This window comes from Penicillium mononematosum (assembly GCF_028829835.1).
Source record: "Penicillium mononematosum strain IBT 11891 chromosome Unknown utg000003l:1.0-8172316.0:1.0-8177699.0, whole genome shotgun sequence".
NCBI lineage: Eukaryota > Fungi > Ascomycota > Eurotiomycetes > Eurotiales > Aspergillaceae > Penicillium > Penicillium mononematosum.
Window position 1 is genome coordinate 1,767,190 of NW_026643273.1, and position 15,191 is coordinate 1,782,380.

General features: G+C 49.4%; 6 protein-coding genes across 6 annotated transcripts; 3 read left to right on the forward strand and 3 right to left on the reverse strand.

Annotated features, from left to right (window-relative positions):
* Positions 1-652: 652 nt before the first annotated feature.
* Positions 653-1,054, forward strand: N7519_005601 (uncharacterized protein; the record flags this gene model as incomplete). The annotated part of the gene is made up of 2 exons (XM_057292377.1): positions 653-746; positions 825-1,054. 2 exons carry the CDS (start codon positions 653-655, stop codon positions 1,052-1,054), a joined length of 324 nt encoding a protein of 107 aa, XP_057147188.1.
* A 1,602-nt stretch (positions 1,055-2,656) lies between these two features.
* N7519_005602 (putative C6 transcription factor) lies at positions 2,657-5,402 on the reverse strand (the record flags this gene model as incomplete). Its single annotated transcript, XM_057292378.1, has 5 exons — positions 2,657-3,479; positions 3,537-4,911; positions 4,965-5,081; positions 5,138-5,172; positions 5,236-5,402. The coding sequence occupies 5 exons, from the start codon at positions 5,400-5,402 to the stop codon at positions 2,657-2,659; spliced, it is 2,517 nt and encodes an 838-aa protein (XP_057147189.1).
* A 1,422-nt stretch (positions 5,403-6,824) lies between these two features.
* N7519_005603 (L-rhamnonate dehydratase) lies at positions 6,825-8,235 on the forward strand (the record flags this gene model as incomplete). The annotated part of the gene is made up of 3 exons (XM_057292379.1): positions 6,825-6,920; positions 6,978-7,200; positions 7,265-8,235. 3 exons carry the CDS (start codon positions 6,825-6,827, stop codon positions 8,233-8,235), a joined length of 1,290 nt encoding a protein of 429 aa, XP_057147190.1.
* A 417-nt stretch (positions 8,236-8,652) lies between these two features.
* Positions 8,653-9,584, forward strand: N7519_005604 (SDR family NAD(P)-dependent oxidoreductase; the record flags this gene model as incomplete). Its single annotated transcript, XM_057292380.1, has 3 exons — positions 8,653-8,721; positions 8,795-9,063; positions 9,116-9,584. 3 exons carry the CDS (start codon positions 8,653-8,655, stop codon positions 9,582-9,584), a joined length of 807 nt encoding a protein of 268 aa, XP_057147191.1.
* Positions 9,585-9,694: 110 nt separating this feature from the next.
* Positions 9,695-10,847, reverse strand: N7519_005605 (uncharacterized protein; the record flags this gene model as incomplete). The annotated part of the gene is made up of 3 exons (XM_057292381.1): positions 9,695-10,116; positions 10,189-10,381; positions 10,446-10,847. 3 exons carry the CDS (start codon positions 10,845-10,847, stop codon positions 9,695-9,697), a joined length of 1,017 nt encoding a protein of 338 aa, XP_057147192.1.
* An 800-nt stretch (positions 10,848-11,647) lies between these two features.
* Positions 11,648-14,539, reverse strand: N7519_005606 (GTPase-activating protein RGD2; the record flags this gene model as incomplete). Its single annotated transcript, XM_057292382.1, has 7 exons — positions 11,648-12,389; positions 12,433-12,673; positions 12,726-12,911; positions 12,973-13,068; positions 13,184-14,058; positions 14,096-14,277; positions 14,345-14,539. The coding sequence occupies 7 exons, from the start codon at positions 14,537-14,539 to the stop codon at positions 11,648-11,650; spliced, it is 2,517 nt and encodes an 838-aa protein (XP_057147193.1).
* Positions 14,540-15,191: the final 652 nt, after the last annotated feature.

A 15,191-nucleotide genomic window follows, 5' to 3' on the forward strand; every position in this document is an offset into this window, starting at 1 on the left:
GCCAGGGAGATGCCAGGAACCACCAGGAGCGCAATATCGCAATGTTATCCACCACAATTGCGTTGCCGGTTATATGAAAGGGGCCTGTGTTTGGAAACCATTGGCCAATGCTAGATCTTTCCGTTCTTCCCTATTCTGTTCTTCTACGTGCTGTACCACCTACTGTGTTACCACCCTTCATGCTCCAGAAGATCATGGAATTCTCCCTCTTAGTTACAGTATAGAAGTTGGAGAGCGTGGCCTCCGCCCCAACGGTGATGGAAGTCGAGGGTGGCAGTACTCGCTCCTTCCTAAACCGCATGATCCTGTCAAGGAAGCTATGACGCTCAACGCTGATACTACAGCCAAGATAACCTTGGAACGTTGCATGCTTACATGTATGTACATATGCATGTGGCTAAAGCATACAAACCTTGAAAGGAACCCGGGTCAACTATATTTCCCTTCGTAACTCAGATGACGTGGGCTGTCATCCCACCTTGTCTTCGTCTGACATCCATCAGCTCAAACCAACCTTCAACCCTAACTAATCGCAACTTTTTACATGTGAATAATTCTATTCACAGGTTCATCCTATTCTCTACCCTTAATTTCGCATACCCGTGGCTGACTAGTGTCTTTTATCTAGACCATATGCGATCTTAATATCAAGATGATGAAAATCTCTGAATTTCAAGACAACGGCATCCCAGTGGATGACCTCGTGGATAATAAGGAGAAGCTAGAAGAAAAAGGCCAAAAAGGAGGTATGCTAATGGGAAAGCTCAATTTATTTATTCAAAACCTGCTCAACACTACTTAGACCGAAGAAGGTGTTGTTGTAGATCCGACCTGGATCAATCCCGGTCAGTTTCAATTGAGCGAGGATGTGCGCGCTGTCCTTTTGAAGAAGCAAAAGAAGCCAGGCTGTGTTAGGGTTGTAGCGAATCAAAAACCTACGAGATATACATTGACGGACAGCCTGAACGGTACCGTGCTAATCGCTGCAAAACGAGGGGAAATGATTATCAACCTAGGCAATGCTTCCGTTTCCGTCGTCGTCCAGGAACCATGAACGTATTGTTTAGGTCGGCTGCAAGCTCTTCAGATAATTGTACTTTTGCACTACATCCAATTCGTGAATAGATTTTGATATCATGTATGGCATGGCTCCGTACCAGGGCGAAGTTGCAAATATCGTAAAGCAGGACAACTTAGGCGATAGGTTTTAAGACAGTCGATAATCTTTGTGATCCCCGATTTTGGCACCGTTGTTGACCCATATGATCTTTCTAAACGCTACCAATGAAAGGGCGTTACACGGTTTTACTAAAACAGTAAGGTCAATCAAATAAGCCTCGCTATATATTAAGACCTTACATAGGAGCTCCGTTGGTCACGAATTGACAAAAAGGTGGAGGCTCAATGCATTTCCCAAGAGATGCTTATAATACATGGCGGAGATATACAACTACCGTGAAGGGGCATAAAGTTGGATAAGAAAAGGAAAGAACAACCGAAGAATGTAATTCAAGGTCTGTCACTTACTCGCAAACGAGAGATGAAAGACATCATAAGAGACGGGAAATGAGAATACCGTCCACGGGTTGTACTAGTACTTAGTAAAAAGCCGGTATGTGTCCTAGAAGGTTTCTCCCAGATGGAAGCTACCATGAGGCTATCCATGGATCGCGAAGGTGCGACGTATCCACTTGCGAGTATAACCCCCCCCCCGCTTCTCTTCCCCTCCTCCATTTCCTTTTTTTTCTCATCCTCGAAAGACTTGCGAAGAGATATATACAAGACATGTGAAAAGGCTCTTAATAGGAATTAATTGAATAATTGAAGATCACCATAGTAGTAGTCAATAACAGGACGGAATTCCTCTTAGAACCTGTTCGAAAGCACAAGCACACCTGTCCCAGTCCACTAGCTCTGTTCTCAGACACATTCTAGGTGACGAATGTCCATGGCTGATTTCTTTCTCTCTTTGGTGCATTCCTCCCATGTCTAGGCTGCTGCGAGACTGCGAAAAAGTGGATGTAATTCTCTGAAAACGAGATAACTTCCTCTTTGACTTCCCACGGACGTTTGATGCTTGACTCAAATTGTCGGAGGGAGGATTCAATGGGCTGAACGGCAAAGGTGTAGCCGGTGGAAGGACGTGGATCGGCAACTGATTTGTGTTGAGATACTAACTGACGAGCGGATTTTCTATCCAACATAGCGGAAGCACAGAATGCTGAATGAAACCGATCTCACCGAAAGAGGCCGCGAGGACGAGGATGCAAAATCCATCCATAAAGGGCCGTGGAGTAAGAAGAATCCCCCATGAAGGGGTTATTAGATCTATTACGGTAGAACGCGGCACCGATTATCTTAGCATTTGCTCCTATCCGCTATACCATTTTCCTTCATTGCGTGCTTTGTGAAATCCAGACACGTCTCAGCGTCTGGAAAAGCAAAGAAGCCAAGGCGCACTCAATATCCAGCGCAGAATCCAAGTGGGTGATAGGCCTTCTTTTTCGAGTTTACAGAATATTCGGCATTCCAGAGCATGTGTTCTCCATCGGACTCGGTCTTGACTTGACTTCCGTGTTTGCGAGATGAATTTCTTTGTCGGTCTTCAGGCAAGAAGCGACTAAAAAATTGCACATGCGAAGAGCAGGTAGTGCCTCTAGGATGGTCGAAACAGCCAATCCGTCTCCGGGGTCGGAATCAAGTAGTTGGTGATGTTGAATTCATTCGCATTGGAGGGATGTCCACCGTCATCCACTGATCCAGTTGGAGGCGCGGGGCCAGCGTCCGTCAATCCATGAATTGACATTGGATTTGGTACAGGCTCTGTGATTTCCAAATGAGATGGGGTAGAAGTAGTCAGGTCAGGAGCCCGAGCAAGAGGAACACGGGGAACATTGAAGAAACCAAACACATCAAGGTACTCGAGTTCGTTGGGGGCGAGGTTGCGGGTGGGCATTGTCGGGAAGGGCGGCCGGGGCTGGTGACTCTCACCAATACCATTATCGGCGGGTGATTCGCGTGGTTGACGCGAGATCAAAAAGTCCAGGTCGAATGCACAGCGACGCATATCGGCGAGAATCTTGACCGTTGATGGTGTGGATCGTTCGCCGTCTATGGCAGTGGATTGCTGATACTCGTTGTACTCGTCTAGGACCCGTTGAAGGATGCTGCTGTATCGCTCGGCGACTTTCCAGTATTTTCCTAACTGGAATAGAGTATCCACGAAAAAGACGATATCGGGGCTGACGGTATGTGCAATGGTTGAGCCGTGAACAAGGAGTAGGCGTGCTGAGACCCAGAGAGTGAAAGCGAAGGGCGGACCCATCTTGTCTAGCATGTTGTGCTCCACAACAAACCTTGTTACTGATAGAATGTTTTCCACAGCTAGTAGACATCGCTGGCTGGCACTATATGAGGGCATGAAGATTGGGGATCGGGTTGTCGGGTATGCTGCTGAGGAGTGCAGACGAATTACAGCTCTATAGTAATTGACCCGTTAGTTGCTTGGAACAACAATAAAGGCGCGGCGCGCTCACGTTTGATAAGTTGCATGCAATTGCACCCAATCGCTGTGCAAAGCACGGCCATTCTTGGGCCCACTGAAGAGTCGGGATGAGTTTTCGCAGGCATATTCCGCTGGGAGATTGAACTCCCACGACGTGAGCTCGCTGTCCAGTTTGCGATAGGTAGCCTGCCATTCCGCGACATCGGAGAGAGCGCCGATATCCACAGGCCGTTTCAAGAACAGGTGAATCCGCGAGAGGATACCCAAGATTTCAACATAGAGACCGAAAGAACCAACGTTTTCAGCTTTACTGAGATAATCTGCACGGTCACTGGAGCATTGGAACCACCGCGTCTCAACCGGTTGATTCTTCATAAAATAATCATCCTTGCAAGGGAGTTTGCGGTCGATATCTCTGTCATCCAAGGCGAAATTGAACGCAGTCGCCAGGGTGGAATATCGGTCCAGCAAGTAGACCATCCAGAACAAACGACGTCTGCTCTCATCTTCAATCCACGAATCTGGCTCTGAAAGAGTGACAGCTCTTAGAGTATAGATTGACGGGTAGAGGGGGTTGATAAGAGAAGACTTTGCTTCCACAGCCAACCCTAGCTGAACTACAGATCGGGTAATCAGGGCAAGTAGCTTCCAACCCGGTGGGCCATTGGAAGATCCGACCAAATCAAGAGCTAAAATCACGAGTGCCTGAAGTGCCTTGACGGAAGAATTTTCCAAGCCATACAGGACGACCTTTTGTTTAGACGAGTCGTGATAACGCTTTCTGTTCTGGTCATTAAGCCTGCTGTCGGAGGAAAAACGCAGCGTTGTTGCCACAATTGCATACAGCACTATTCGGTCTGCCTCGTCTAGTGGCGAAGGGCCAAAGAAGGTATCTAGGGTTGTTCGCCGGTGGAGGATCGGGCACCAGGAATTGATATGTTCGAAATAGAGATCTACCAAAGCATAGAGCAAATCATATGGTGGCAGATCTAGATCAGGATTAGTAAGAGATTGCTCTTGGTTTGAGTATATGCTGACGGGAATCTTCAAAGACGATTCGTTTCCTGTGTAATCATGAGGTACGTTTTGGTCATGTAACAGCTGGTCAACTGGCGCCGTTGACATGTCGTGTTGCAGATGATTATGTGAGGAATTCTTCACAGAGCCATCTGATGGGCTGTTGGTGGACACGTCCGCACGGCGTGAAGGTAGAGTGACAGAAGACCCAGGGTCGTTGAAGTAAAGAGCCGTACTAGGACTAGGGCCATGGACTGCTGAAGGCTCTGATGGAGAGCTATATGAAAGACGCCCAGCGTGGGGTAACTCGTGGCCCATTGAAGGCTGACTTTGCAGCATATGCATCTCGATAAGCCGAGCTTGTGATTGGATAATATCTTCTAATCGATCTGATGTACGAGTGAGCTATGAAATAGATGACGAGTAGACTGTAGCAACTTACCAAGTCTTTGTTCTAGCTCCTTTCCATATCCAGCTCTCAGCCCAGGCTTCTTTCGTTCCCTATATTCGCATAGCTGGCCATTTCGGGTACACCAGCCACAGCTCGGTTGTACTCGGTCTGGGGTGGTCAGTATTAGAAACGAAACATTTGCCTAGGACCTTTTTACACCATACCGCATTTAACCTTTCGCTGCTTGCATAATTCACATCTTGGTAGGGTTAGTCGAAGTTACATTCCATACATGGGTAGCCAGGGCGATTCAGGTACGCACGAGACAGTGAGGGGGCGTTTTCGCTTCAAGGCTCTTGTGGAGCCATTGAGTCCAACATGGTCGTTATCAGAATCCGAAGAATACTCTGCACTCTGATCTCGGTTCGGATCACCGAATTGCTGATTGGAGGATGGGGTCTCCTGTGCGGGAAGCGCAGTGTTCGGCATTTTGATTTAGCGAGATAGCAATTCGCCCTATCAGGGACCGAGCATGATGCAAGGCCGATTCACAGTGTGAGGTCCAAACAGGCTGGGGTCGCCTTGTATATTGTTATAAAATAGACCGAGCCTTTGGGAAGCTCTCCGCAATAGTTTTGAACCCGAGGGAAGGAGAAAGAAGGAACAGAAATGGTCGGACTTGTGGAGCTAAGGCCTCAGGCAGAAACCGGGGCACCCCCGCATTCTCCGCTTTTGGAATCCCCTGATTTGACTTGGATCTCTTCGGTTGCTTCGATTTCTTCTGCACCTTCGATTTCTTTGATATTTTCGAATTTTAATTCTGACAAGATATCATTTGGAAAGGGCCAGCAGGCACTCTACATCATAAAAGGGAGTGCAAACAGTTCAACAGAAATCCGTGGTCAATACCAGTCCCCACAGGAGAGTTGCAAGTCTTTGCCAAATATAACCTCTGACTACCATAAACCTACCATAAACCCATTACTTTAAAGAGTATCATAGCTCAAGACCTACCTAGGTAGGTACATGCATGAGCGTTGGGTACCTTTGCCTTGGCTCCTATTCGCTAACTTTACAGACCCGTGGACAGTCCCATACCCTCATTATGTACATATCAAGCTGTTCATTCAAATGAAGATTGAAAGCTGCTAACTCTTTTGAAACATTTTTAGCCCAATACTGCCAAAGTGTCACTGTAGTCTACTCGGAGACGGGGAAAGGGGATCAGTGTCATTACACCTTCCTCACAACTAACAACAGGCGAGTTTTCGGGGCTTTATCAAACTGATAGATTTACTGAACTATTAGAAGGCATAATCTATAGCTTTTCATTTATTATTCGTTTGTGAGGTTCTTTCAATATATGCATATTGATACGTATATATTGATTTGAGTGCCTCTACACCCCGCTCTATATCGACGATGAAGATATATCACCAGATCTATATGTGGTAATCTATAGAGACTTATATTCTGTACCATAGATATTATGAGTACATACAAATACGGAGACCTTCTTGCAAAGAATAAAATCGTGCATTAATCGTTGGGAGTAATCCCGAGGTCATGAGAATTGCCCAAATGTGTACAACATCCCTCGGTGTTCAAGGCTTTGAAATTTGAGAACTATAACCCATGGATTTTCGTAGAATTTCGAGACCTTTTTTATCCGGCCCACCTATACGTAGCTTGACAATGAAATAATATATGTTGCCGCAACAAATTCTCCGAGTCGCCGTTTGTCCGTCCCTCGGGGTAGCGATGCCCCGAGCTCTCCTCGGCATGTGGAATTCGTTGAAATAGATGCCAATCCCCCGCAACTGTTGGATTTCTGCTTTATTTCTCTTCTTCTATCTCCTCCTGTAGATAACTGAGTTCTTTTTCTCTTGAGGCTTGTTCATTTCATACATCATGGGTTCAACAACGGCGACAACGGAATTCCCCCGCATTAAGGAAGTCCGCACCTTCATCATTGATGGTGTTGGCTCTGGCGGTGATTACCACAATGTTAGAGCTTTGCAATATGATTTGTCTTAATATTTAACATGCTAACTATCGTCACAGGTCAAGGGAGGCCACTGGCTAGTCGACAGCAACATCTCTACCCCCATGACCAAGTGGGCACAATTCCGTGGGTCGCGAACATCATGGGGTATCAATGTTTTGGGATCATTCTGCGTGGAGATTGAGGCCACTGATGGTACCAAGGGGTTCGCGACTGGTTTCGGAGGTCCGCCTGCGTGCTGGCTGACCCAGCAACATTTCAACCGCTTCCTGGTTGGCGCGGGTATGTACACCATCTCACATACACATAGAGCAATGGATCTTTCTGACGGACTATGTTTTAACAGACCCCCGTGACACCAACGACCTCTTTGAGAAGATGTACCGCGCCTCGATGTTCTACGGCCGCAAGGGTCTGCCTGTCGCCGTGATCTCGGTTATTGATCTGGCTCTGTGGGATCTGCAGGGCAAGATCCGCAATGAGCCCGTCTACAAGCTAATCGGAGGTGCGACTCGTACCCGGTTGAACTTCTACTGCACCGGTCCCCAGCCTGGCTCCGCAAAGGCCGCCGGCTTCATCGGCGCCAAGGTGGCACTGCCACATGGTCCTGACGAGGGTACCGAGGGCCTTCTGAAAAACGTTGAATACCTGCGCCAGCAGCGCGAGAAAGTCGGCGCTAACTTCCCACTACGGGTGGACTGCTACATGTCTTTGACTGTCCCTTACACAATCCAACTAGTCAAGCGCTGTGAGGCTATTGGGCTCGACATTGACTGGTGGGAGGAGTGCCTCTCGCCCGATGACTTCGACGGCCATGCGCTCCTCAAGCGTGCCCACCCCACTGTTACCTTCACCACTGGCGAGCACGAGTACTCCCGCTATGGCTTCCGCAAGCTGATTGAGGGCCGCAACGTTGACATCCTCCAGCCCGATGTGATGTGGGTTGGTGGAATGACTGAGCTACTTAAGGTATCTGCCATGGCTGCTGCTTACGATCTCCCTGTTGTGCCCCATGCATCCGGTCCCTACTCGTACCACTTTGTCGTTTCTCAGTCCAACAGCCCCTTCCAAGAGTACCTTGCCAACTCTGCCGATGGCCACACCGTCGAGCCTGTGTTTGGTAACCTTTTCTTGAACGAGCCCATTCCTACCAAGGGCTACCTTGACGTCTCTGTTTTGGACAAGCCCGGATTCGGTCTGGAACTCAACCCTGCTGCTCCTCTGATTCCCGCTGCTGCTATCCTTACGCCGGCACCCCAGAAGTCCCTACGCGCACCCGACAACGAAGAGGCGGTCAATGGCAATGGTTCTGCGTAAATGCTGACCATTCGGCGGGATTATTTGCCATCTTCATGTCTTTTATCCATTTCATTTCTATCAGTTATCTACGCGCTACACGAGAATCATGTATATACACATCGGATAAAAAATAAATCCCATCCATTTTCATACCGATTATCATTTAAATGGTACAACGTTTGCCTCATCCTCCGTATATAAGCGGTATAAAAGCAATTTAACCGGTGCTACTTCAATGTCAATGGATAATTCGAACTCCGACAATATTGCCCCTCTCTACCTAGGTACCTAGGTATATTCTGCCGGAGTGGGGTTTCCCCACACTTGGGGTAACATCACCACGAAACCCCGAGCTTATCGAGAAATCACCCACTTCGCCCCAGGTGAGAATTTGTGAGAATTGCGAAGGACACCTCTACATTTGTAACATCCTCAATGGCTTTCCCACAGTTACTAGTTGGTAAAGTTGCCGCCATCACTGGTGGCCTCACAGGAATTGGACGGGTAGGATTTCTCATCTCCGAATTTGAATGGATTCAGAAAAGCAGAAAAGAAAAGCACACTAACTCCATTACAGGCAATTGCCCTTGATTACATCCGCCATGGAGCTAAAGTCTCCATCAGCCATCTCGGCGGCGCAAAGGAAGACACGCTGCTAGAAGCACTGCGCAAAGACGTGAACGAAATCGAGGCCGAAGCAGCGAACACCCGATTCCTCACAGTTCCCGGCGACATTTCGCAGCCGGAGACAGGTCAGAGCTTCGTCGCAAGGACCGTCGAGGCATTTGGTCGGCTAGATGTATTCGTCAGCAACGCAGGCGTGTGCCAGTTTGCTGAATTCCTAGAGTGAGCTATAACTTACCATTTCACCCCTCTTCTCCTCTAACGATCCCGCCAGACTCGAACCCTCCCTCTTAAACCACACTATTTCAACAAACCTCTCAGGCGCCTTCTATGCCACCCAAGCCGCCGCCCGCCAAATGGCACTGACCCAGTCGCCATCCGGCGGCTCCATCATCGGCGTTAGCTCCATCTCCGCTCTGGTTGGCGGCGCCCAGCAGACGCACTACACCCCCACCAAGGCCGGGGTGTTGAGTCTCATGCAGTCGTGTGCGTGTGCTCTCGGAAAGTATGGTATTCGGTGTAATGCGCTGCTGCCAGGGACTATCCGGACGCAGCTTAATGAGGAGGATATGAAGGACCCTGTTAAGCGGAGTTATATGGAGGGTCGGATTCCTCTGGGCCGACTGGGCCAACCGCGGGATCTGGCTGGGCCAGCTGTTTTCTTGGCTTGTGAGGAATTGAGTAGTTATGTGACTGGTGCGCAGCTACTGGTTGATGGTGGGTTATTTGTTAACCTGCAATGAGGATATGTACAGCTGTTTCTTTTCTTGGAAGTCTAAGCTATTTATTCATGAATATATGTACTTCAAGCTCAAATGACTTTCCATTTCTGTACTTCATAGTAATGGAATCTCTAGATCTCTATACCATAAGCATGCAAAGCAACAGATCCCCATACACCCCTCTTTTGTTCCTCAGATAATCCCCTCCGTTCCAAAACCTCCTCGACCACACGTCTCCATCTACCCCAAGAGACATCATTTCCACCGCCGCCAACATTGCACACCGGCCAGTCTGATCCAAACATGACACGGTCCGCCCCAAAAGCGTCAAAAACAACGTCAGTCCATGGCTGCACGCGTTCAACAATTGCCCCAAAATCTGGCACCGACTCCGCCTCTAACGGTAGAAGCTCCGAAAACGCCCCAGAAAGCTTCATATAAGTCCTAGGATTTGCCCTCGCCATCTTAGAGACAAGATCCTTCCACTCAAGGAACTCGGGATGAGAGCGAATATCATCCGACACCAAACGAAGGTGAGGCTTGCACAAATGGTCTGTAGCAGTCAGCAAGGAGAATCCAAGCAGGAACAACCAAAAGGAAAAGAAAAAAAGAGAGAGAGACATACTAATAACAATCGTAAGCGCCTCATCTCCCTCCAAACCCCCATAAACCAGCTCCATCATTTCAACCGCCTCCCTCAGTTGCCCCAACCCGCCAGACCTCGCATCAACCCCAAGATCAAAAACAAACCCCTTCCTCCCCAGCCACCTCAACCCCTCGACAAACCCATCTCCAAGCATAGTCCCGGCAACCTTATCCTGGACCAAATACCTAAACCCCCCTAACCTTCCCCCAAACTTCCTCCCCAGTCCGGGCACGGACCTGCTCCATATACGCGCTCAGCACATCCGGCCCGCCTGGCACAGGCGCCCACGGCACAATCCCCAGACAGAGCGTCTTATCGTGCGGGACGTGGCCCTCGCCTGGGATGGGTGTGCCGAGGGCTATGCGTGTTAAGAGGGAGACTTCGTCTAAGGCATGTCGCCAGCCGTGGTTGGGTGGGGTTGAGTCTGTGATTGAGGAGAGTCGGTCTGTTTCTAGGAATATGAAGCCCCGCAGAAGGGACGTGGCGTTGGATTGTGCTACTGCATGGCGGTATTCGTCCACGCTGTGTTGTGTGCCGAGTGGGTTGTTGGCGTTGTGCCAGGATAGGGTTTTTAGGTGCGTCGCTGGGAAGAGGTGGATGTGAGAGTCCACGATTGGGATTTGGTTTGTTGGCGTCATGGTTTAGGGTTATGTAGTTGAGTGTTCTCTTGTTTCGTTGCACTCGGCTCGGAGTGTTTTGGCTGTGGGGTTTAGTCAAGTTGCACTTTGCTTGAAAGATGCCGGGCGGATGCGGGGTTGGTTATTCATACAAATTACTTCTGGTGTCTGGCTCTGGTTTGTTCGAGACGTTCATAGACTAAACTAATATTTTCGGGGAGAACGTTCAAATCCTTGATTCATGGGAGCTAACGCTCGGTGGTTCTTGTCCCGAATCCAGGGCGTGGTGGAGACAGTAATTTCCGGCATTGTTAGCTATTGAATTCCACGTAAATTCTACAGAGCTACGCCAACAGAGAGTAATGCTATGTATAGGACAGAAAGAAATTCATATGCACGAGAAAGGATCAGGAGTATACATACACCAAGTGGATAATACCACAAGGGCAACAAAGGGAATGCATCAAGGAACATAAGAGGAAAATCACAGTAGCAGTAACAGAGGCAAGGTAGAAAGGATGTGAACAAACCCCCTCTGCGGTAACACAGCAGAAGGGACAGGGTATGTATGTATGCATGCATGCCTCCTCGTAGGCATGCAGTAAAAGTTCAAGTTCAAAAAAAAGAAAAACAAAAGACAAGAAAAAGTAAAGGTGATGTTCCAAATTGCAACTCGCCAGGTCGTCTTCACCATGATCAGGGAGCAAGGAAGATGTGAATGGGATGCGATGCAATGATGCATGTTTTCCCCCAGCACGCCGATGCGCTGCTCCCAGTTTGATCTATACAAGGTTTCCTCTGCATCCACAAATCATCAAAAGCTAGTCATCCATAGGCTTGTCTTCCAGAGTGACTCTGTTGGGTTCACTTTCAGCGATGCTGCTTCGGTTGCTGTCAGTGCCAGTACTGGCACCAACAGCCGAGCCAGTGGGGAAGCTCGACAAGCTACCAAGGCCTGGCTTACGACTGGACCGAGCGCCAGAAGAGCGGGACATAGAACTCCGCTTCTCGAATTCAGCGGACGCTGCAGCCGGAGTAGGCGTAGGAGTTGGTGAGCCATCGGATGCAGTTTCTGGAAGAGGAACAGGAGGGGGACTAGGGGAGCTCGAGTGGGTGCTGGCGCTGGCAGCAGCCGAGGCCGGGGACTCAGTATACGTGCCATTAGTAACATTGCCAACAGTCTCAGCAACTTGGGTGTTCACAGTAGGAGCATCCTCAGATCCGGCCTGGGGAGGCTTGCTGGCTGGTACATCCAGACTAGTACCACGGGTGGATCTGCGGTCTGAAGGGCTGTTAACGTTGATCGGGAACCGGCCAATCTCCGAAGCACCGCTCGAGCGGTCACGTCGATGCCGTTGGCGATTGGCGGGACTGGTTGCCCGGCTGCGGTTGACAATGGCGCGTTGGCGGGCCTCCATCGCCGCGCGGCGGTTACTCTCATCCGTGCTAATGGCGCGTGGACGGTTGGAGCTGGAGCTGGTAATTCCGAGCGCGCTCGATTGGCGCTTAAGTTCGCCAAAGATAGAGTCCTTATGAGCAAACAGATCGCGGATCAAGCGATAGCTGTGGCGTTCGTTCATCGTCAAAGTGTTCTCTATGCGAGGACGGAGAGAATACAAGGGAAAAGGCCTGTGCCAGCAGAGCAATGTATTCTTCGTCGGCCGAGGTCAAATCAATCAGGCGCGTGAAGTGAGTCATAATGGCATCAAGCGTAGCGATATTGACAAGGCGGAGTTGTCCAAGGGTGCTTTGCAGAACCTTGATCCGTCCTTCTTCGGTGGTCTCATGAGCAGTGGTAGAATAAATCGTCTTCACGATCTCGTAAACTTGCGAGGAAACCAATGAGTCTATCCGGGTATTAGCATAAACATGGACCAAGCCACCAAGAGAGCGACGAACCTGGCAATTCGAGAAGGTACAATCTTAAAACGCTCGCAATAACTGGGATTTCGAACTGAGGCAACACTTCGGCATAATCAGCCTTGCTGTTGTTCAGAGCTTGACGAAGCTTGTGCGTCGTGCTTAGATCAACTTCGATTAGCCAGATCATTCGCCGCGTTTCATCGCCTTCAAGTTCAGGGTAGCCTGTGGGATTTGTGAGCCTTAACTCATGAATTCGAATGTACGTATTCCGCGGATTTCTTACGATTATCTAGGTATGTCAGAATAGTGGTCACCAGGATCGGAACACGTTTGCGGTCGGCACGGGCTCTAGCTTCGAGGTCGACACCGAAGTTTTGTTCTGATGGAAATTAAAATTAGCGACGTTTCATCATTGCACAATCACCGTGGCTGTACCTTCAACGGAGCCATAGTAGTTCTCGCATGTTGGATCTTGGGTACGAATCCACCAGTACGGTAGTTCTCCAGCAGATATCTCAAGTCACCGAGGGGCTGAATTGTTTCCTGATATAACATCATATGATCCACTGTGCTCTGCAGGTTGGGAATGACATTGCTGATCGCGCCCGAGAAATCAAGAACCACCGCTTTGATGGCCTTGAGGCGGTCCAGCTCGCACTGCTCCATGTATTTGAGCTGGCCAATGACTTCTTCCTCCAGACGGCAGCGGATCTGGTCAAGCTTACGAACAGCAACTTTGTACCGTTCATCCGCTTCCAAAGCCTCCCTCCGGAGTTTCTCTGAAGGTGTCTCGTTCGGGTAAGGGTTGTTGAGAGGATTCCAGCCAGATAGCATTTCAGAGACAGATGCAATAGGCGAGTCGCTGCCGCTGCCGTCCTCGCTTGATGCCGCTGAGGTGACACGCATGAGAGGCTTCTTTTTTTCCGGGATACCGGTGATTTGGAAAACTTTGGGACGCCACTGATAGTTCATCTTGGAGCTATTGGCAAACACATTGCCCATATTTCCAACCAAGCGAAGAAGACCATTGTCTACCATATCCTGACCAATTATCTCCACTTGAGCGAGATTATCAGCCTCCATGTAAGTTTGGATATATTGCGCGATATCCGCGCCAGTGGAAACATTCTGATAGGTACCGATAATGGGGACCTTCGCCTCGCCAAGCTTGATGTTATCAAGCATATGGGTGAGGAGCTTTTTGAGGTGGTCTGGCGGGAATATCCGCTCACCCAACTCGACGGGGTCTTCCTCTGGCTCTTCCTCGGTGGGGAGAACGATCTTCGGGGGGAGCTTTGATCTTGGGGCTCGACTCAGGGTCTTGGAAAGCAAGTTTGTTCTCTTCTTCCAGGTCCTCAACGACACGACACTTGTTGAAGTAAGTACTGCGCAACTTCTTTACCAACTCCGCCTGCTTGGTGTGTTCCTTGATGCGGGATTGGAGGAGGTCGTGCGAATACTGAACACGCATATCGTGCTGCTCGCCCCATCGCCGGAAGGGCGATACAACCAATTCACGGATATTGTTGGCAATCTTTTGGTGGTTCTTGGAGGCCTCAACCATCTCGGTACGGATTCCTTCGTATGCCTATAACGAGGTTCGCGCGATGTTAGTCTTCCTTCACTCCGGTACATTCTAGGCGTTTGAAACAAACCTTTCTGACACTGGCACCGTCATCCTTGCCGAATCCCGCCGGAGTCAACCTGTCCACGCTCGGGGCAATCTCTCCCATGCGGAGACCATACTGCTCTTCTGCATCTGCACGCATGGACGCAATGGCCAATATCTGCTTGTTTTCCACAACGCCCTGCTGCAGCTTCCCGTACAATACCCCCCAGACCCGAAGCATAGTCGGGGGTCCAGAAAGAGTCCGCGAAACCGGGCATTATCGCGGCGGCTAAAAGGCTGATTCAGGCCGTCAAGCGGAGACACGTTATGATCGGCGTGAGAAGGGAAAGCGACCCGGTAGCTGACACCGGTGAGTTCGTATGTTCGGAGGAAAATGGGAATCGTAAAAGCGTGGAGAAAACGCGAAACCGAGAGTCAATCGGAAATAATTGATGTTGAGCGGCTACTGAGGCACAGTGTGTGCGATAAGGCCAAGGACACCGAGGGAAGACCGACTGGCTTGGTTGTCAATTCAATATCCAGTCTTGACGCTGGATGGAACTGCGCATAGACCGAGACACCAATGACGAAGCAGGGAAGATCACTTTGGAATGCAAGAGAAGAAAGTGCGCAGGGTGTTAAGCGCCGGATCGCGGAAAAATTCGAGGCTAAAATGAGCGAAAGCCAGGCTAAGCAAATTGCGATGCAAGTCGGCAGGAAGCTGGCAACAAAAACAAAGAAAGACAGAAATGGGAAAGATGAAGATGGAGACGGAGTAGATGGAGTTATGGATTTCCAGATCGCAGGGCGTCATGTGGCTCGTAATATTACGGGGATTTGCGTACATCTGAGACCAATACCGCCTAGTTAAAAGTCCTTTCTTTGGCTTACAA